We start from the raw sequence: 20,182 nt of genomic DNA, 5'->3' as shown, positions 1-20,182 counted from the left end.
ACAGACTGACCTTCTCTCAAGCATGGGCCTCGTGTGCATTTATACTGTGTGGTAAGGACGTATCACCTATGAACAATGTCAGAAAGGCAAAGAGCACCCAGCCCAACCAGTCTGGCCCACTCAACTGCGACACCCCTTACACTGAAACATTCTACACTCCACCCCACCCGGAGCCACGTGATCTCCTGGGAGAGGCAAACGGGCGGGATTTTCGTTTTTGGGTGAAAGCGGTCACGATAGGCAAAAATGAACGCTTTCACTGCGCTACCGATTTTAGGCCGAGCGTCGAAAGGGAACGGGGCAGGTAACTGCGATTGGGACTATTTCCTCGGGTGTAGGGGGCAAACAGCGACAGGGACTAGATGGGCTGAATGGCCTGTTTTTCAGCTTCTTCCCCCACAGGCTCCCAGCTCCAAGTGGCTAAGCCACTCCCACAACAGCTCTAACAACTATTTTTGTGTCGGACCATAAATCAGGTGCCCTCTGATTTAAAGGCGGGGGGGGGGGGGGGCATTAAAACTGACCAAATTAAACTTTAGACAGTAACTTAAATCCAATTTAAAATTTGGTTGCCGGGGGTGATGATGCACTCCAGTCCCTCCGGCGCCCACCTCTCGCGGAAGGCCCGCGAGCGTACCGGTGGACACCGCGTGCTCCATCTCCAGGGGCACCCTGGCTCGGGTGTACCCGTGGCAGAGAGGCAGGCAGTCGGGGCTGAACGAGCCCCTCGACCGCCCGCTGCCTGGACCGGCTGATGGCCCCCTTGGCCGTCTGAATGGCCGGTTTGCGGGATGTGAAACGGATGGGTAACTATCTTTGTGGGAGGGGGGGGGGGGGAGGGTTTTACCGGTGGTCGTGACCAAAACCAGGAGAACGTTCTGGCCGGGTGCCGCACCCATTCCAGTAACCTCGGAACGAAACGCATTCCTAAATGTCGTCGGGTGTGAGCGTGTGTGAGGAGAGGGAGGGAAAGTCTGGGGGGGGGGGCGCGCGCGTGATTTGAGCCCACGCGACTGATCTTTCCGCTCCCCGCCCATGTTCCAGCTACCTGACGGCCGAGTCGCCGTACGACGCGGCCAAGATTTTGGCCAGGAAGGGGGACGTGGCTTCGCTGAGGACCGCCGCAGAGGTGGCCGCCATTGTCGGAGAGCGGGAGCTGTCCGTGTCGTTCTCCTCCCGCTGTGCCCATGACCTGCTGGCTCTGCGTGACTGGCTGGGTGCCCAGGAGGTCCTGCAGACGCAGGGGAGTTTGTTGGTGAGTGATCCGTCGGTGGGGTGGGGGCAGGCAATGTTTAGTGTCTCTCCCTGCCTTTGCTGCTTTGCTACCGGAAACCCAGGCATCGCGCTTTTGCACTGGGAGGGAGGGGGTTACATACAAGAGTACAGACGGCTAAAGTATTGTGTTGAAAGAGAAGAAATTTGCATTTATATAGCGCCTTTCACCACCTCAGGGTATCCGTGTAGTGAAGGTGCTCCTACAGTGCTGTTGGAGAGGGAGGCCCAGGATTCTGACCCAGCCGCGAGGAAGGAAACACAGAAAATAGGTGCAGGAGTAGGCCATTCGGCCCTTCGAGCCTGCACCACCATTCAATATGATCATGGCTGATCAAGCAACTTCAGTACCCCTTTCCTGCTTTTTCTCCATACCCCTTGATCCCTTTAGCCGTAAGGGCCACATCTAACTCCCTTTTGAATATATCTAACGAACTGGCCTCAACAACTTTCTGTGGTAGATAATTCCACAGGTTCACCACTCTCTGGGTGAAGAAGTTCCTCCTCATCTCGGTCCTTAATGGCTTACCCCTTATCCTTAGACTGTGACCCCTGGTTCCGGACTTCCCCAACATCGGGAACATTCTTCCTGCATCTAACCTGTCCAATCCCGTCAGAATTTTATATGTTTCTATGAGATCCCCTCTCATCCTTCTAAACTCCAGTGAATATAAGCCGAGTCGATCCAGTCTTTCTTCATATGTCAGTCCTGCCATCCCGGGAATCAAAGTGTATAAGATGATAAAATGGATTCGATCGGGTAGACTGAGAGAGAAACTGTTCCCTCTGATGGGGTGAGGTGGGGCGGGGGGGGGGCGGGTGGTGGGGGGAGGAGTTCAGAACAAGGGGGCATCACCTTAAAATCAGAGCCAGGCCGTTCAGGGGTGATGTCAGGAAGCATTTCTTCACACAAAGAACATAAGAATTAGGAACAGGAGTGGGCCATCGAGCCCCTCGAGCCTGCTCCGCCATTCAACAAGATCATGGCTGATTTGGCCGTGGACTCAGCTCCACTTACCCGCCCGCTCCCCGTAATCCTTAATTCCCTTATTGGTTAAAAATCTATCTATCTGTGACTTGAATACATTCAATGAGCTAGCCTCAACTGCTTCCTTGGGCAGAGAATTCCACAGATTCACAACCCTCTGGGAGAAGAAATTCCTTCTCAACTCGGTTTTAAATTGGCTCCCCCGTATTTTGAGGCTGTGCCCCCTAGTTCTAGTCTCCCCGACCAGTGGAAACAACCTCTCTGCCTCTATCTTGTCTATCCCTTTCATTATTTTAAATGTTTCTATCAGATCACCCCTCATCCTTCTGAACTCCAACGAGTAAAGACCCAGTCTACTCAATCTATCATCATAAGGTAACCCCCTCATCTCCGGAATCAGCCTAGTGAATCGTCTCTGGACCCACTCCAAAGCTAGTATATCCTTCCTTAAGTAAGGTGACCAAAACTGCACGCAGTACTCCAGGTGCGGCCTCACCAATACCCTGTACAGTTGCAGCAGGACCTCCCTGCTTTTGTACTCCATCCCTCTCGCAATGAAGGCCAACATTCCATTCGCCTTCCTGATTACCTGCTGCACCTGCAAACTAACTTTTTGTTAGTTTGACCTCAACTTCACTTTCAGTACTCCCTTGATTCCCTTACTATCGATCCTACAGTCTATCCATCTCCGTCTTGAATATACTCAAAGACTGAGCCTCCACAGCTCTCTGGGGCAGAGAACTTCAAAGATTCACCACCCTCTGAGTGAATAAATTTCTCCTCATCTCAGTCCTAAATGGCCGACCCCTTATCCTGAGACTGTGACCCCCTGGTTCTAGACTCCCCAGCCCGGGGGAAACATTTACCCTGTCAAGCCCTGGAAGAATGTTGTATGTTTCAATGAGATCACCTCTCATTCTTCTAAACTCGAGAGAATATAGGCCTAGTCGACTCAATCTCTCCTCAGAGGACAATCCCCCCATCCCAGGAGTCGGTCTGGTGAACCTTCGTTGCACTCCTTCAATAGCCATGTTCTTGCCCACTCACTCCACCTGCCTATATCCCCTTGAAGCTTCTTTGCATCCTCCTCACAATTTACATTCCCACCGAGCTTTGTATCAGCAGCAAACTTGGATATACAGGTAGTACATTTGGTCCCCTCATCCAAATCATTGATATAGATTGTGAATAGTTGAGGCCCGAGCACCGATCCTTGCGGAACCCCACTAGTTACAGCCTAGCCTGCCAACCTGAAAATGACCCGTTTATTCCTACTGTTTTCTGTCCGTTAACCAATCCTCAATCCATGCTAGTATATTACCTTCAATCCCATGAGCCCTAATTTTGTTCAATAACCTCTTGTGTGGCACCTTATCGAATGCCTTCTGAAAATCCAAATATACCACATCCACTGGCTCCCCCTTTATCTATTGTACTAGTTCCTCAACCTCAAAAGGCAGTGGAAATCTAGAACGCACTCTCCCAAAAAGGCTATGGTTGCTGAGGTACAATTTAAAGACCAGGCAATGGATTACGTTTTTTAATGGATCAAGGGCTAAATGGAGTCGAGTTCGAAGGTCGGCCTGATCTCATTCAATGGAGGAGCAGGCTCGAGGGGCCGAACGGCTGCCTTCTGCTCCTGTGTTCCACAACTAGGGTTTCCCTTGTGGAATTTTTGAGCCATTTTACTGAGAGTGAAGACCGATCGGGGCACCGGGCCCAATCTCGACCGGTGACGGAGTGAGGGCGACATAGAAACATAGAAATTTACAGCGCAGATGTAGGCTATTTCAGCCCATCGTGTCTGCGCCGGCCGACAAAGAGCTGCACGGCCTTTCGTCATCTGTCCTAAAGGTTACATATAAACCCATGAACAATAACGGAAAGGCAAATAGCACCCAGCCCAACCAGTCCGCCCCACATCACTGCAACACCCCTTATACTAAAAACATCCACACTCCAGCCCATGTGATCTCCTGGGAGAAGCAAAAAACCTCAGTGACCCCCAGGGGCGGACCGCCCGTGACCCCCAGGTCTCGATGACCTCATCACGGGCCACATTTACCTCACTGGCTTTCACTGAGTGACCCCTTTGCCGTGCCTGGCATTTACTTCTGAGGTAAAGTGAGTGGGAGGTTGTGCGTGGTAACGGTGTAATTGTGCTCTAACCCTGTCCAGGGGCAACGGTTGGTGCTGTGTACGTACGAGCTTCTGTACCGGAGCCTCGCAGACCGGGACCTGACTCTGTGGAAGAGCATCAGCGCGCCGTGTTACCACAGCTGGGCCTTGCGGAGCGGCGAGCCCCTCATCAATGCGGTGACGGCTGTCTGGCAAAGTGAGTTTGGCATCATGGCCGCCGACATGGGTCGGCTGAAGACCGCTCACAGCCAGCTGAGGATGACGGAGTACCCCACGGCATCTCTCAACACCCCGCCCAGACTGGTAACGGCACCCTCTCTCTCACCCTATCGCTTTCTCTCTCTCTCTCTCCCTCTCCCTCTCCCTCCCATTCTCGCTCTCCCGTTCTCTCCCTCCCTCCCGTTCCCGCCCTCCCTCCCTCCCTCCCATTCTCGCCCTCCCTCTCTCCCGTTCTCTCCCTCCCTCTCTCCCGTTCTCTCCCTCCCTCTCTCCCGTTCTCTCCCTCCCTCTCTCCCGTTCTCTCCCTCCCTCTCTCCCGTTCTCGCCCGCCCTCCCTCCCTCCCGTTCTCTCCCTCCCTCCTGTTCTCTCCCTCCCTCCCGTTCTCTCCCTCCCTCCCGTTCTCGCCCTCCCTCCCTCCCTCCCGTTCTCTCCCTCCCTCCCTCCCGTTCTCTCCCTCCCTCCCGTTCTCGCCCACCCTCCCTCCCGTTCTCTCCCTCCCTCCCTCCCTCCCGTTCTCTCCCTCCCGTTCTCTCCCTCCCGTTCTCTCCCTCCCTCCCGTTCTCTCCCTCCCTCTCGTTCTCTCCCTCCCTCCCGTTCTCTCCCTCCCTCCCTCCCGTTCTCTCCCTCCCTCCCTCCCGTTCTCTCCCTCCCTCCCTCCCGTTCTCTCCCTCCCTCCCTCCCGTTCTCTCCCTCCCTCCCTCTCGTTCTCTCCCTCCCTCTCGTTCTCTCCCTCCCTCTCGTTCTCTCCCTCCCTCTCGTTCTCTCCCTCCCTCTCGTTCTCTCCCTCCCTCTCGTTCTCTCCCTCCCTCTCGTTCTCTCCCTCCCTCTCGTTCTCTCCCTCCCTCTCGTTCTCTCCCTCCCTCTTGTTCTCTCCCTCCCTCCCGTTCTCGCCCTCCCTCCCTCCCTCCCGTTCTCTCCCTCCCTCCCTCCCGTTCTCTCCCTCCCTCCCTCCGTTCTCGCCCTCCCTCCCTCCCGTTCTCGCCCTCCCTCCCTCCCGTTCTCGCCCTCCCTCCCTCCCGTTCTCGCCCTCCCTCCCTCCCGTTCTCGCCCTCCCTCCCTCCCGTTCTCGCCCTCCCTCCCTCCCGTTCTCACCCTCCCTCCCTCCCGTTCTCGCCCTCCCTCCCGTTCTCGCCCTCCCTCCCGTTCTCGCCCTCCCTCCCTCCCGTTCTCGCCCTCCCTCCCTCCCGTTCTCGCCTGCCTTCCTTCCTTCCTTCCTCCCTCCCTCCCTCCCTCCCGTTCGTGCCCCCTCCCCCCCCCCCCCCCTTCGCACTTTCCAGACTCCCTCCCTCTGTGCTGTAAGATTCTGTGATTCTTGTGGGCCTATGTGGCTCAGTACCGTACTTACAAAAAAAATAAAGAACTTACATTTATATAGCACCTTCCTGGACCTCAGGACGCTCAAAGCGCTTTGCAGCCAATTAAGTATTTTTTGAAGTGTAGTCACTGTTGTAATGTGGGAAACGGGGCAGCGAATTAGCGCACAGCAAGCTCCCACAAACAGCAATGTGATAATGACCAGATAATCTGTTTCAGTGATGTTGATTGAGGAATAAATATTGGCCCCAGGACACCGGGGATAACTCCCCTGCTCTTCTTCAAAATAGTGCTGTGGGATCCTTTACGACCACCTGAGAGAGCAGACGGGGCTTCGGTTTAATGTCGTAAGACACTGGCAGGGGCTGTGCTGTAATTTAAATTGTGTTGAAGAGTTCTACAGTTTGAAGGAATGTCTGTGGAGAGTCTCACAATTCTGACGTAGAAAAGAGTGAGTTAGAGTTGAAGATGGTGCGATGAGTCGAGATTTCAATGAGTGGCAGTCGGAAGAACATTACCCTACAATATCCAGGGTTTCCGACGCACTCCTGGCTGGCCTCCCACATTCAACCCGACGTAAACTAGAGGTGATCCAAAACTCGGCTGCCCGTGTCCTAACTCGCAGCAAGTCCCGCTCACCCATCACCCCCTGTGCTCACTGCCCCGTGTCCTAACTCGCACCGAATCCCGCTCACCCATCACCCCCTGTGCTCGCTGCCCCGTGTCCTAACTCGCAGCAAGTCCCGCTCACCCATCACCCCCTGTGCTCACTGCCCCGTGTCCTAACTCGTACCAAGTCCCGCTCACCCATCACCCCCCCTGTGCTCGCTGCCCCGTGTCCTAACTCGCAGCAAGTCCCGCTCACCCATCACCCCCTGTGCTCGCTGCCCCGTGTCCTAACTCGCACCAAGTCCCGCTCACCCATCACCCCCTGTGCTCGCTGCCCCATGTCCTAACTCGCACCAAGTCCCGCTCACCCATCACCCCCTGTGCTCGCTGCCCCGTGTCCTAACTCGCACCAAGTCCCGCTCACCCATCACCCCCTTGTGCTCGCTGCCCCGTGTCCTAACTCGTACCAAGTCCTGCTCACCCATCACCCCCTGTGCTCGCTGCCCCGTGTCCTAACTCGCACCGAGTCCCGCTCACTCATCACCCCCTGTGCTCACTGCCCCGTGTCCTAACTCGCACCGAGTCCCGCTCACTCATCACCCCCTGTGCTCACTGCCCCGTGTCCTAACTCGCACCGAGTCCTGCTCACCCATCACCCCCTGTGCTCACTGCCCCGTGTCCTAACTCGCACCAAGTCCCGCTCACCCATCACCCCCTGTGCTCGCTGCCCCGTGTCCTAACTCGTACCAAGTCCCACTCACCCATCACCCCCTGTGCTCACTGCCCCGTGTCCTAACTCACACCCAGTCCCACTCACCCATCACCCCCTGTGCTCGCTGTCCCGTGTCCTAACTCGCACCAAGTCCCACTCACCCATCACCCCCTGTGCTCGCTGTCCCGTGTCCTAACTCGCACCAAATCCCGCTCCCCCATCACCCCCTGTGCTCGCTGCCCCGTGTCCTAACTCGTACCAAATCCCGCTCACCCATCACCCCCTGTGCTCGCTGCCCCGTGTCCTAACTCGTACCAAATCCCGCTCACCCATCACCCCCTGTGCTCGCTGCCCCGTGTCCTAACTCGTACCAAATCCCGCTCCCCCATCATCCCCTGTGCTCACTGACCTAAATTGAATCCCGGTTAAGCAATGCCTTGATTTCAAAATTCTCATCCTTATTTTCAAATCCCTCCATGGCCCTCACCCCTCCCTATCTCTGCAATCTCCTCCAGCCCCACAACCCCTCGAGATGTCTGCGCTCCTCTAATTCTGCCCTCCTGAGCATCCCTGATTATAATCACTCCACCATCGGTGGCCATGCCTTCTGTTGCCTGGGCCCCAAGCTCTGGAACTCCCTCCCTAAACCTCTCCGCCTCTCTACCTCTCTTTCCTCCTTTAAGACGCTCCTTAAAACCTACCTCTTTGACCAAGCTTTTGGTCACCTGCCCTAATTTCTCCTATACCGCTCGGTGTCAAATGTTTTGTGTATTAAAACACTCTTGTGAAACATCTTGGGATGGTTCATTACGTTAATGGTGCTATATAAACAGAAGTTGTTGTTGTAACTCTGTCTTTCTCGCTTCCAGTTGCTGCTGCACTTGTCTCAGGAGCTGAGCCTGGCTATAACCAGCATGTTGTTATCGGCCTGGGCCGAGATGGTCACCTTCCTGCTCAAAGCTCTGGTCCGTTGTCTCGACTCTGGAAACTTCACTTTAATGCAGGAAATCAGCAAGATTGTTCTGCCTGAGGGTAAGTAAAGCAACACTGTCCCATCAAACACTCCCAGGGCAGGTACAGCACGGGGTTAGATACAGAGTAAAGCTCCCTCTACACTGTCCCATCAAACACTCCCAGGGCAGGTACAGCACGGGGTTAGATACAGTGTAAAGCTCCCTCTACACTGTCCCATCAAACACTCCCAGGGCAGGTAGCACAGGTTAGATACAGTGTAAAGCTCCCTCTACACTGTCCCATCAAACACTCCCAGGGCAGGTACAGCACGGGGTTAGATACAGTGTAAAGCTCCCTCTACACTGTCCCATCAAACACTCCCAGGACAGGTACAGCATGGGTTAGATACAGAGTAAAACTCCCTCTACACAGTGCATCCTTTGCTGATGGTTATAAACGTTCTCACTGTTTAGTAAAAAGGCTATAGAGTCATTGGAGATTGTACATCTTTTTTTTGCACCATGATACCAGAACTGAGAGATTACACCTATCGGGAGAGAGTGAACAGGTTAGGGCTTTTCTCTCTTGAGAAGAGGAGACTGATCGAGCGCTCTAACATTATGAAAGGGTTTGATCGGGTAGACATAGTGAAGATGTTTCCACTTGTACGGGAAGAGCATAACTAGAGGCCATCAGTATAAGATAGTCAGCAATAAACCCAGTGGGGAATTCAGGAGAAACTTCTTTACCCAGAGAACGGTGAGAATGTGGAACTCGCTGCCACAGGGAGGGGTTGAGGCGAATAGTATCGATGCATTTAAGGGGAGGCTGGATAAACACATGAGGGAGAAAGGAATAGAGGGAGATGGTGATGGGGTGAGATGGAGAGGGGAGGGAGGGGGCTGGTGTGGAGCAGGAACCCCGGCACGGAGCGGCTTGTGTGCTGTACATCTTGTGTAATTGTATTGTAATGCCTCCTGATTGCTGGGTAATGTGTGGCGCGAGCGATGTACTTTCTATGGAAGAGCTTTCAGTTTTAACGTAAGGCATTGCCCCTCACTCTGGTGATCTCTTTTTGCCAGCAGCAGCAGATTTTGTCTCTGACCTGGAGGTCCAGCTGACCAGCGCTGACCCCTTGGGCCTGGCAGCTCTCCGCAGCCTGCGCGCCTACCTGTGTTACGGACAGGTGTACGAGCTGTGGTGGGAGCTGGCCGCGGATCGTTCCGGGAGGTCACCGGCGGCCGTGGAGCGGGCTGGCACGGAGGAGCGTCCCGAAGCCAGCCGGGCGGACGAGGAGGAGAATCCTGAGGCGGGCGGGCCGAGACCCGGCCAATCGGTCAATCTCTCCGGCCAGGCCGACACCACGCGGCCACCACTGACCGCCGCGGCGCGCGAGCTGCTGGCGAGGTGCGGCTGTCTCCTGTCGCCGGAACACGCCCAGTTCCAGGCCCTGGCCAGGCGGACGGCGGGCGTCCAGCGGGCGGTGGCGGAGCTGGTCAGCCAGCACCAGAGGGGCTCGTCCGGCGGGCCGGGGCCCGAGACGGAGCTGGGAGCGGACTCCAAAATGGGGCCCGAGATGGAGCTGGGGGCGGGGCCCGAGCCCGAGACGGAGCTGGGGGCGGACTCCAGACTGGTGCCCGAGATGGAGCTGGGGGCGGACTCCAAACTGGGGTCCGAGATGGAGCTGGGGGCGGACTCCAAGCTGGCGACGGGGCCTGAGATGGAGCTCAGTCAGAGGCCCGAGACGGGCACAAGGCCAGAGGCGGAGATGGGGGAGGGGCCCAAGATGGAGCAGGAGACGAACTCCAAGCTGGGGACAGGTCCCGAGGCGGAGCTGGTGATGGGACCCGAGAAGGAGCTGGGGATGGGGCCTGAGACAGAGCAAGAGACTGGCTCCAAGCTGGGGCCTGAGACTGAGCTGGGGACGGGGCCTGAGACGGAGCAGGAGACGGACTCCAAGCTAGGGACTGGGCCCGATAAGGAGCCAGCAGAAAACTCCATTACAGACCATCGCAGTCTCGAACTTTCTTTAAGGTAAAGCCCGCGTGTTGATTCACTGCATTGATCCCTGGGATGAGAGGGTTGTCCTATGAGGAGGGATTGAGTAGGTTGGGCCTATAGCCTCTGGAGTTTAGAAGAATGAGAGGTGATCTCACTGAAACATATCAGATTCTGAGGGGGATTGACAGAGTAGATGCTGAGAGGTTGTTTCCCCCGGGCTGGGGAGTCTAGAACCAGGGGTCACAGTCTCAGAATAAAGGGACGGCCATTCAAAACTGAGATAAGGGTCAGAGAGGCAAAAAAAATTTTTTTAATTATCTGAAAAGTTCGTCTCTGGATCTGGGCTCGAATTTGCTTGGAGTCTGGGTGTAGCCCGGGTGGGGCCTGGTGTCCAGGTGGGGCCAGATGTCTGGGTGGGGCCTGGAGTCTGGGTGTAGCCCGGGTGTGGCCTGGTGTCCAGGTGGGGCCTGGAGTCTGGGTGGGGCCCGGGTGGGGCCTGGTGTCCAGGTGGGGCCAGATGTCTGGGTGGGGCCTGGAGTCTGGGTGCAGCCCAGGTATAGGCGTGGGGCCTGGTGTCCGGGTGGGGCCCGGGTGGGGCCTGGTGTCCGAGTGGGGCCCGGGTGGGGCCTGGTGTCCAGGTGGGGCCAGATGTCTGGGTGGGGCCTGGAGTCTGGGTGTAGCCCGGGTGGGGCCTGGTGTCCGAGTGGGGCCCGGGTGGGGCCTGGTGTCCGAGTGGGGCCCGGGTGGGGCCTGGTGTCCGAGTGGGGCCCGGGTGGGGCCTGGTGTCCGAGTGGGGCCCGGGTGGGGCCTGGTGTCCGAGTGGGGCCCGGGTGGGGCCTGGTGTCCAGGTGGGGCCTGGAGTCTGGGTGTAGCCCGGGTGGGGTCTGGTGTCCGGGTGGGGCCTGGTGTCCGAGTGGGGCCCGGGTGGGGCCTGGTGTCCAGGTGGGGCCAGATGTCTGGGTGGGGCCTGGAGTCTGGGTGTAGCCCGGGTGGGGCCTGGTGTCCGAGTGGGGCCCGGGTGGGGCCTGGTGTCCGGGTGGGGCCTGGTGTCCGAGTGGGGCCCGGGTGGGGCCTGGTGTCCAGGTGGGGCCAGATGTCTGGGTGGGGCCTGGAGTCTGGGTGTAGCCCGGGTGGGGCCTGGTGTCCGGGTGGGGCCTGGTGTCCGAGTGGGGCCTGGTGTCCGGGTGGGGCCTGGTGTCCGAGTGGGGCCCAGGTGGGGCCTGGAGTCTGGGTGTAGCCCGGGTGGGGCCTGGTGTCCGGGTGGGGCCCAGGTTTCGGGTGGGGTCCGGGTTAGGCCCGGGTTGGGTCTCTGGGGTTCGGGTGGGGCCCAGGTTTGGCCTGGGGCCCGGGGTACCCTATCTGAGAGCCAGACAAAACTATCTCCAGTCTGACGGGAGGCGAAGGGGCCAATGGATGCGGTAGCAGAGAGACGGGTGGCTGGTGCCTGAGGGGAGTATTCTGCAACAGGAAAGCAGGGAGAAAAACTGATGCCAATGGACTGGAAAACAATTTTAAATGCGAATTTGTTTTGTTGACTCCTCAGTGGGGAAGAGACCAGCTGCATGGCGACGCTGATGGAACAGTTACGTGACATCACCCAGCAGCAGTCCCAGCTCGACGAGAGTGTGAAGGTAGAAACATTCACCGTCTCGGTGTTTCCACGTGGGCGTTGGCCGTGACTCAGTGAGTCACACTCTCGCTACTGCGTCACAGGGTCGGTGGTTCATGCCCCACCCACAGACTTGAGCACAAAATGTCCCCAAAGCACTTTACAGCCAATGAAGAACTATTTTTTGGAAGTGTAGTCACTGTTGTAATGTGGGAAACGCCAATTTGCGCACAGCAAGCTCCCACACACAGCGATGTGATAAATGACCTGATGATCTGTTTTTAGGGAGCGTTTGATAAAGTGCCACATAAGAGGCTTGCCAGCAAAGTTGAAGCCCATGGGATAAAAGGGACCGTGGCAGAGTGGATCCGCAATTGGCTCAGTGACAGGACACAGAGAGTAGTGGTGAATGGTTACAGTGGAGACCCCAGGTCGGTTCTCGGACCACTGCTTTTCCTGATGTATATCAATGACTTAAACGCGGGTGTACAGGGCACAGTTTCATAATTTGCAGATGACACAAAGCTTGGAAGTATAGTGTTACAGTGAGGAGGAGAGTGATCGACTTCAAGAAGACGTAGACAGACATGTGGCAGATGAAATTTAACACACAAAAGTGTGAAGTGATTGATTTTGGTAGAATGAACGAGGAGAGGCGATATAAACCCAAGGGTACAATCCTAAAGGGGGTGCATGAACAGGGACCTGGGGGTATATGTGCACAAATCGTTGAAGATGGCAGGGCAGGTTGAGAAAGTGGTTAAAAAGGCTTATGGGATTCTGGGCTTCGTGAATAGAGGCAGTGAGTACAAAAACATGGGAGTTATGATGAACCTGTATCAAACACGGGTTCGAACTCAACTGGAGTATTGTGTCCAATTCTGGGCACCACACTTTAGGAAGGATGTGAAGGCCTTCGAGAGGGTACTGTGGAGATTTCCGAGAATGGTTCCAGGGATGAGGGACTTCAGTGACGTGGATAGACTGGAGAAGCTGGGGTTGTTCTCCTTGGAGCAGAGAAGGTTGAGAGGAGATTTGATCGAGGTGTTCAAAATCATGAGTGGTCTGGACAGAGTAGATCGAGAGAGAAACTGTTCCCATTGGTGGAAGGGTCGAGAACCAGAGGACACAGATTTAAGGCGATTGACAGAAGAACCAAAGGCGACATGAGGAAAAAGCTTTTAACGCAGCGAGTGGTTAGGATCTGGAATGCGCTGCCTGAGAGGGTGGTGGAGGCAGACTCCATCGTGGCTTTCAAAAGGGAGTTGGATAAGTACCTGAAGAAAAAAAAAATTGCAGAGCTACAGGGAAAGGGCGGGGGAGTGGGACTGGCTGAGGTGCTCTTGCAGAGAGCCGATGCAGACTCGATGGGCCGAATGGCCGCCTCCTGTGCTGTAACCATTCTATGATTTAGTGATGTTGGTTGAGGAATCTGCACTCTAATTTGTGCCGTTTTATAAGCCGTACTCTTCAGAGACTGTTGTCTAAGGTTGAAGCTCGTGGAATTGAAGGCAAGTTATTGCCCTGGTTAGGGAATTGGCCGAGCGACAGGCGACAGAGAGCAGGGATAATGGGGACGTACTCCAGTTGGCAGGATGTGACTAATGGTGTCCCGCGGGGATCTGTGCTGGGGCCTCAACTAGTCACAGCATTTATTAACGACTTTGATGATGGGATGGAAAGCCACATATACAAGTTTGCCGATGGCGGCATTGCAGGCAGTGTAGCTGGAAGTATAAAGGATGAAAGACTTGCATTTATATAGCGTCTTTCACGAGCACCGGACGTCTCAAAGCCAATAATGAGCAGATAATCTGTTTTTGGTATGGTGATTATGTAACATTATAAAGGGAAACTAATAGATTAAGTGAATGGGCAAACCTGTGGCAAATGGATTTTAATGTAGGCTAATATGAGGTCATCCACTTCGAGACCGGAACAGGATAGAACAGGGTCCTTTCTAAATGGTGACAAGCTAAACAGTGGGGGCCAAAGAGACTTGGGGGGTCCGCGTATGCAGATCATTAAAATGTCATGAACAGATACATAAAATAATCAAAAAGGCCAATGGAAAGCTAGCCTTTATATCTAGAACACAAGGGGGTAGAAGTTATGCTGCAGCTGTACAAAGCCCTGGTTAGACCACACCTGGAGCACTGTGAGCAGTTCTGGGCACCACACCTTAGGAACATAAGAACATAAGAATTAGGAACAGGTGTAGGCCATCTAGCCCCTCGAGCCTGCTCCGCCATTCAAAAAGATCATGGCTGATCTGGCCGTGGACTCAGCTCCACTTACCCGCCCGCTCCCCATAACCCTTAATTCCCTTATTGGTTAAAAATCTATCTATCTGTGATTTGAATACATTCAATGAGCTAGCCTCAACTGCTTCCTTGGGCAGAGAATTCCACAGATTCAAAACCCTCTGGGAGAAGAAATTCCTTCTCTACTCGGTTTTAAATTGGCTCCCCTGTATTTTGAGGCTGTGCCCCCTAGTTCTAGTCTCCCCGACCAGTGGAAACAACCTCTCTGCCTCTATCTTGTCTATCCATTTCATTATTTTAAATGTTTCTATAAGATCACCCCTCATCCTTCTGAACTCCAACGAGTAAAGACCCTGTCTACTCAATCTATCATCATAAGGTAACCATCTCATCTCCGGAATCAGCCTAGTGAATCGTCTCTGTACCCCCTCCAAAGCTAGTATATCCTTCCTTAAGTAAGGTGACCAAAACTGCACGCAGTACTCCAGGTGCGGCCTCACCAATACCCTGTACAGTTGCAGCAGGACCTCCCTGCTTTTGTACTCCATCCCTCTCGCAATGAAGGCCAACATTCCATTCGCCTTCCTGATTACCTGCTGCACCTGCAAACTAACTTTTTGGGATTCATGCACAGGGACCCCCAGGTCCCTCTGCACCGCAGCATGTTGTAATTTCTCCCCATTCAAATAATATTCCCTTTTACTGTTTTTTTTTCCAAGGTGGATGACCTCACATTTTCCGACATTGTATTCCATCTGCCAAACCTTAGCCCATTCACTTAACCTATCTAAATCTCTTTGCAGCCTCTCTGTGGCCTCTACACAACCCGCTTTCCCATTAATCTTTGTGTCATCTGTAAATTTTGTTGCACTACACTCTGTCCCCTCTTCCAGGTCATCGATGTATATTGTAAACAGTTGTGGTCCCAGTACCGATCCCTGTGGCACACCACTAACCACCGATTTCCAACCCGAAAAGGACCCATTTATCCCGACTCTCTGCTTTCTGTGAGCCAGCCAATTCTCGATCCATGCTAATACATTTCCTCTGACTCCGCGTACCTTTATCTTCTGCAGTAACCTTTTGTGTGGCACCTTATCGAATGCCTTTTGAAAATCTAAATACACCACATCCATCGGTACACCTCTATCCATCATGCTCGTTATATCCTCAAAGAATTCCAGTAAATTAGTTAAACATGATTTCACCTTCATGAATCCATGTTGCGTCTGCTTGATTGCACTATTCCTATCTAGATGTCCCGCTATTTCTTCCTTAATGATAGCTTCAAGCATTTTCCCCACTACAGATGTTAAACTAACCGACCAATAGTTACCTGCCTTTTGTCTGCCCCTTTTTTAAACAGAGGCGTTACATTAGCTGCTTTCCAATCCGCTGGTACCTCCCCAGAGTCCAGAGAATTTTGGTCGATTATAACGAATGCATCTGCTATAACTTCCGCCATCTCTTTTAATACCCTGGGATGCATTTCATCAGGACCAGGGGACTTGTCTACCTTGAGTCCCATTAGTCTGTCCAGCACTACCCCCCTAGTAATAGTGATTGTCTCAAGGTCCTCCCTTCCCACATTCCCATAACCAGCAATTTTTGGCATGGTTTTTGTGTCTTCCACTGTGAAGACCGAAGCAAAATAATTGTTTACGGTCTCAGCCATTTCCACATTTCCCATTATTAAATCCCCCTTCTCATCTTCTAAGGGACCAACATTTACTTTAGTCACTCTCTTCCGTTTTATATATCGGTAAAAGCGGAAGGATATATTGGGCTTGGAGGGAGTGCAGCGTAGGTTTACCAGAATAATATCTGGACTTCGGGGGTTAAGTTAGGAGGAGATTACACAAACGAGGGTTGTAAAATAGGCGGTTAACCGGCGATCTGATCGAAGGTTTCAGGATATTAAGGGGAACGGAGAGGGTAAATAGAGAGATACTATTCCCGCTGGGTGGGGAGTCTAGGACCAGGGGACAGAGTCTGGGCCAGGCCTTCCAGGAGTGAAATTAGGAAACGCATCTGCACACACACAGGGTGGGAGAGGTTTGGAACTCTCCTCCACAAACGGCAATCGATGCCGGGTCAATTAACTTTATACCGTGCTCTCCTTCCCCCGCCCCCCCCACCCCCTTGTACACTCCACATCGCGCTCCGCCGGCCCCTCCTCCCACACCGCGCTCCCCGTGTACACTCGACGACACCCCCCTCCCCCCTGTGTACACACTACGCCGCACTTCCCCGTGTACACTGCACCATGCTCCCCACCCCGTGTACACTCCATGTCATGCTCCCCCCCCCCAACCCCGTGTACACTCCATGTCTCGCTCCCCCCCCAACCCCGTGTACACTCCACATTGCGCTCCGCCGGCCCCTCCTCCCACACCGCGCTCCCCGTGTACACTCGACGACACCCCCCTCCCCCTGTGTACACACTACGCCGCACTTCCCTGTGTACACTGCACCATGCTCCCCCCCCCCCCCCCGTGTACACTCCATGTCACGCTCCCCCCCCCCAACCCCGTGTACACTCCATGTCACGCTCCCCCCCCCAACCCCGTGTACACTCCACATCGCGCTCCGCCGGCCCCTCCTCCCACACCGCGCTCCCCGTGTACACTCGACGACACCCCCCTCCCCCTGTGTATACACTACGCCGCACTTCCCCCGTGTACACTGCACCATGCTCCCCCCCCCCCCCCCACCCCGTGTACACTCCATGTCTCGCTTCCCCCCCCACCCCGTGTATACTCCACATCGCGCTCCGCCGGCCCCTCCTCCCACACCGCGCTCCCCGTGTACACTCGACGACACCCCCCCTCCCCCTGTGTACACACTACGCCGCACTTCCCCGTGTACACTCCATGTCACGCTCCGCCGGCCCCTCCTCCCACACCGCGCTCTCCGTGTACACTCGACGACACCCCCCTCCCCCTGTGTACACACTACGCCGCACTTCCCCGTGTACACTCCATGTCACGCTCCCCCGCCCACTGCTGATGGTTTTGTGCGTTTCTCTTGCAGCTCCACCCGTTCCCCGACGTTGTGGAGGCCAGCCTGGTCCTGCTGTCCATCGCCTCGCTCGCTCCCTCCGTTCTCCCCCGCGAGCTGCGGGACAAGGCCCTGGCGTTGGCTCGGACCCACGGGACGGCGGCGGAGTACCGAAGGGCGGTCGGGAAATTCCTCCGGGAGGCTGTGTGAGGAGAGGCGGTCGTGGGAGTGCCGCTTTCGGGAGCTGGCGGCTCGGGGTGCCGGAGTGGCGGTTTTCTCCTGACGTTCCAGCGATCTCCGGTTGGATTGGGAGGCCGTGATTCGAAGCGTGAGCTGGTAGCGCCGAGTTATACAGTCGGCTGCGCTCAGCGATTCAGCCTGGCGGAAGAGAGAGCGAGAACTATGTTCAAGTATTTAATGCAGAGCCGGATACTGACAGACGGATCACCAGCTGTTCCGGGTTACACCGCGGCCTCTGGTTGTTAATCCCAACACTCACTTTCAATCCTGAGGGTTATTTGTTTATTTTCCTCCTGCGCTCCCTCAAATTTCTGGATCCCAGAGACGTCGCAATGTGACTCGCGGGATTTCACTGCTCAGTTCAGTCAGTGAAGACCGTTCAATATCTCTCCTCCCTCTAGCGTGCTCTCTCTCTCTCTCTCTCTCTCTCGTTCTCGCGTGCTCTCTCTCGTTCTCGCGTGCTCTCTCTCTCGTTCTCGCGTGCTCTCTCTCTCGTTCTCGCGTGCTCTCTCTCTCGTTCTCGCGTGCTCTCTCTCTCTCACCCTCCCTCTGTCTCTGGCTCGCGCCCTCTCGCTCGCGCTCTCTCTGTTTCTCCTCCTCTCTGTCTCCATCACTCTCCCTCTCTCGCTCTCTGTTAATTTGCGAGTGATTTCCCGCTGATTATTCTGTGCAGATGCAGTTGGTGCTGCTTTGGACCAGTGTATCGTACGTCACCATTTGTCCAGCGGGAGCTTTGCTCCGCTCCTCCGTCCCGACCGAGGCAGTAAATCCGCCCTACCCTTTCAGAGGCAGGACGGCCTGTGACTGGTTTCCCCGAGCTTTCTGTTCCTGCTCCAGGCCCTCAACGCTTCTGGTCCGTCAGGTTTGTGATACACGGAAACCCAAGGGTTTTCCAGTACAAAATACTGAGGAACACACACAGGGGGAGGGTCCCTGTTTTCCTGATGTAGAGCGCGCAGGGTCTCTTCCCCCTGTTCGCTAAATCCACAGAGCTCAATCGACAAAACCGAACCTCCGTGAACCCTCTCTTTCCTCCCTCCACCCCCCGAGGGTGATCAGGGCTATCGCTGGGTTCTAATCAAGAGAAAACTACTTGGCTCTCTAGCTGCCCCTTCAGATCAGGCCGCCCGGCCAATCCTCCCGCTTAGTCACATGGTCACCTGGAGTTCAATTGCAAACGGTCAAGTCACGGAGCGCTGCGGAACTGACGGGATCGGGAATCGGACCCCCCCACCCCCGGTTCCAACTTCCCGGCTGCCCCATCTCGGAACCCCACCCCCATTCCCAGGGCAGAGACCCTGTGTTAACTAACCCCAGAGTAAGAAGTTGAGGAGAGACTGCGAACATTCGGTGCTGGATTAAAGTCTTTTATTTGCGACAACGATACAGGAACGAGCGGCCCCATTACCCCTTCGACGCTCCATTGGTGAAGTTACTTAGCTGTGTGGCTGACAGTGAATAGGATCGTCTTTCTGACGAGTACCCGTATTGTGAATATCATCTTTTTCTACTAATGGAAATCAATAAAAGCCTTGACTCCAGCATCCCTCTGAAGTCCACTCCTTCGCGTCCATCTCTTCGTAGTCCTGATCGCTAAAGGTGGCTCTGGGTACCAAGTCTCGGGAAATCTCTGCTGGGTGGACATCAACGGCACAAAGCTGTCCCATCAAACACTCCCAGAGCAGGTACAGGGGGTTAGATACAGAGTAAAGCTCCCTCTGCACTGTCCCATCAAACACTCCCAGGGCAGGTACAGGGGGTTAGATACAGAGTAAAGCTCCTTCTACACTGTCCCATCAAACACTCCCACAGCAGGTACATCATGAGTTAGATACAGAGTAAAGCTCCCTCTACACTGTCCCATCAAACACTCCCAGGGCAGGTACAGCACGGGTTAGATACAGAGTAAAGCTCCCTCTACACTGTCCCATCAAACCCTCCCAGGGAGGTACAGCACGGGTTAGATACAGAGTAAAGCTCCCTCTACACTGTCCCATCAAACACTCCCAGGGCAGGTACAGCACGGGGTTAGATACAGAGTAAAGCTCCCTCTACACTGTCCCATCAAACACTCCCAGGGCAGGTACAGGGGGTTAGATACAGAGTAAAGCTCCCTCTGCACTGTCCCATCAAACACTCCCAGGGCAGGTACAGGGGGTTAGATACAGAGTAAAGCTCCTTCTACACTGTCCCATCAAACACTCCCACAGCAGGTACATCATGAGTTAGATACAGAGTAAAGCTCCTTCTACACTGTCCCATCAAACACTCCCAGAGCAGGTACATCATGAGTTAGATACAGAGTAAAGCTCCCTCTACACTGTCCCATCAAACACTCCCAGGGCAGGTACAGCACGGGTTAGATACAGAGTAAAGCTCCCTCTACACTGTCCCATCAAACCCTCCCAGGGAGGTACAGCACGGGTTAGATACAGAGTAAAGCTCCCTCTACACTGTCCCATCAAACACTCCCAGGGCAGGTACAGCACGGGGTTAGATACAGAGTAAAGCTCCCTCTACACTGTCCCATCAAACACTCCCAGGGCAGGTACAGGGGGTTAGATACAGAGTAAAGCTCCCTCTACACTGTCCCATCAAACACTCCCAGGGCAGGTACAGCACGGGGTTAGATACAGAGTAAAGCTCCTTCTACACTGTCCCATCAAACACTCCCAGGGCAGGTACAGCACGGGGTTAGATACAGAGTAAAGCTCCCGCTACACTGTCCCATCAAACACTCCCAGGGCAGGTACAGGGGGTTAGATACAGAGGTAAAGCTCCCTCTACACTGTCCCATCAAACACTCCCAGGGCAGGTACAGGGGGTTAGATACAGAGTAAAGCTCCCTCTACACTGTCCC

The 20,182-nt window shown here is 54.8% G+C and overlaps 1 protein-coding gene across 2 annotated transcripts in view; it reads left to right on the top strand.

Moving 5' to 3' along the window:
• The window catches only part of gemin5 (gem (nuclear organelle) associated protein 5), a 106,055-nt gene extending 87,192 nt beyond the window's left edge, over nt 1–18,863 (top strand). Inside the window, exons 23-28 of one of the 2 annotated variants that reach the window (XM_070878003.1) lie at nt 1,045–1,255; nt 4,439–4,702; nt 8,124–8,286; nt 9,294–10,242; nt 11,753–11,840; nt 17,116–18,863. In XM_070878003.1, coding sequence (XP_070734104.1) covers nt 1,045–1,255; nt 4,439–4,702; nt 8,124–8,286; nt 9,294–10,242; nt 11,753–11,840; nt 17,116–17,292 — 1,852 coding nt within the window. In that variant the 3' untranslated portion in view covers nt 17,293–18,863. Of the gene's footprint in view, nt 1–1,044; nt 1,256–4,438; nt 4,703–8,123; nt 8,287–9,290; nt 10,243–11,752; nt 11,841–17,115 lie in introns of both variants that reach the window. The other variant, XM_070878002.1, reaches the window with a different exon arrangement.
• Nucleotides 18,864–20,182: the final 1,319 nt, after the last annotated feature.

This window comes from Pristiophorus japonicus, chromosome 4, assembly GCF_044704955.1.
Source record: "Pristiophorus japonicus isolate sPriJap1 chromosome 4, sPriJap1.hap1, whole genome shotgun sequence".
NCBI classification, from domain to species: domain Eukaryota; kingdom Metazoa; phylum Chordata; class Chondrichthyes; family Pristiophoridae; genus Pristiophorus; species Pristiophorus japonicus.
Note: the sequence above shows the minus strand (reverse complement) of the source record. Positions and strands in the feature narration are given on the sequence as shown.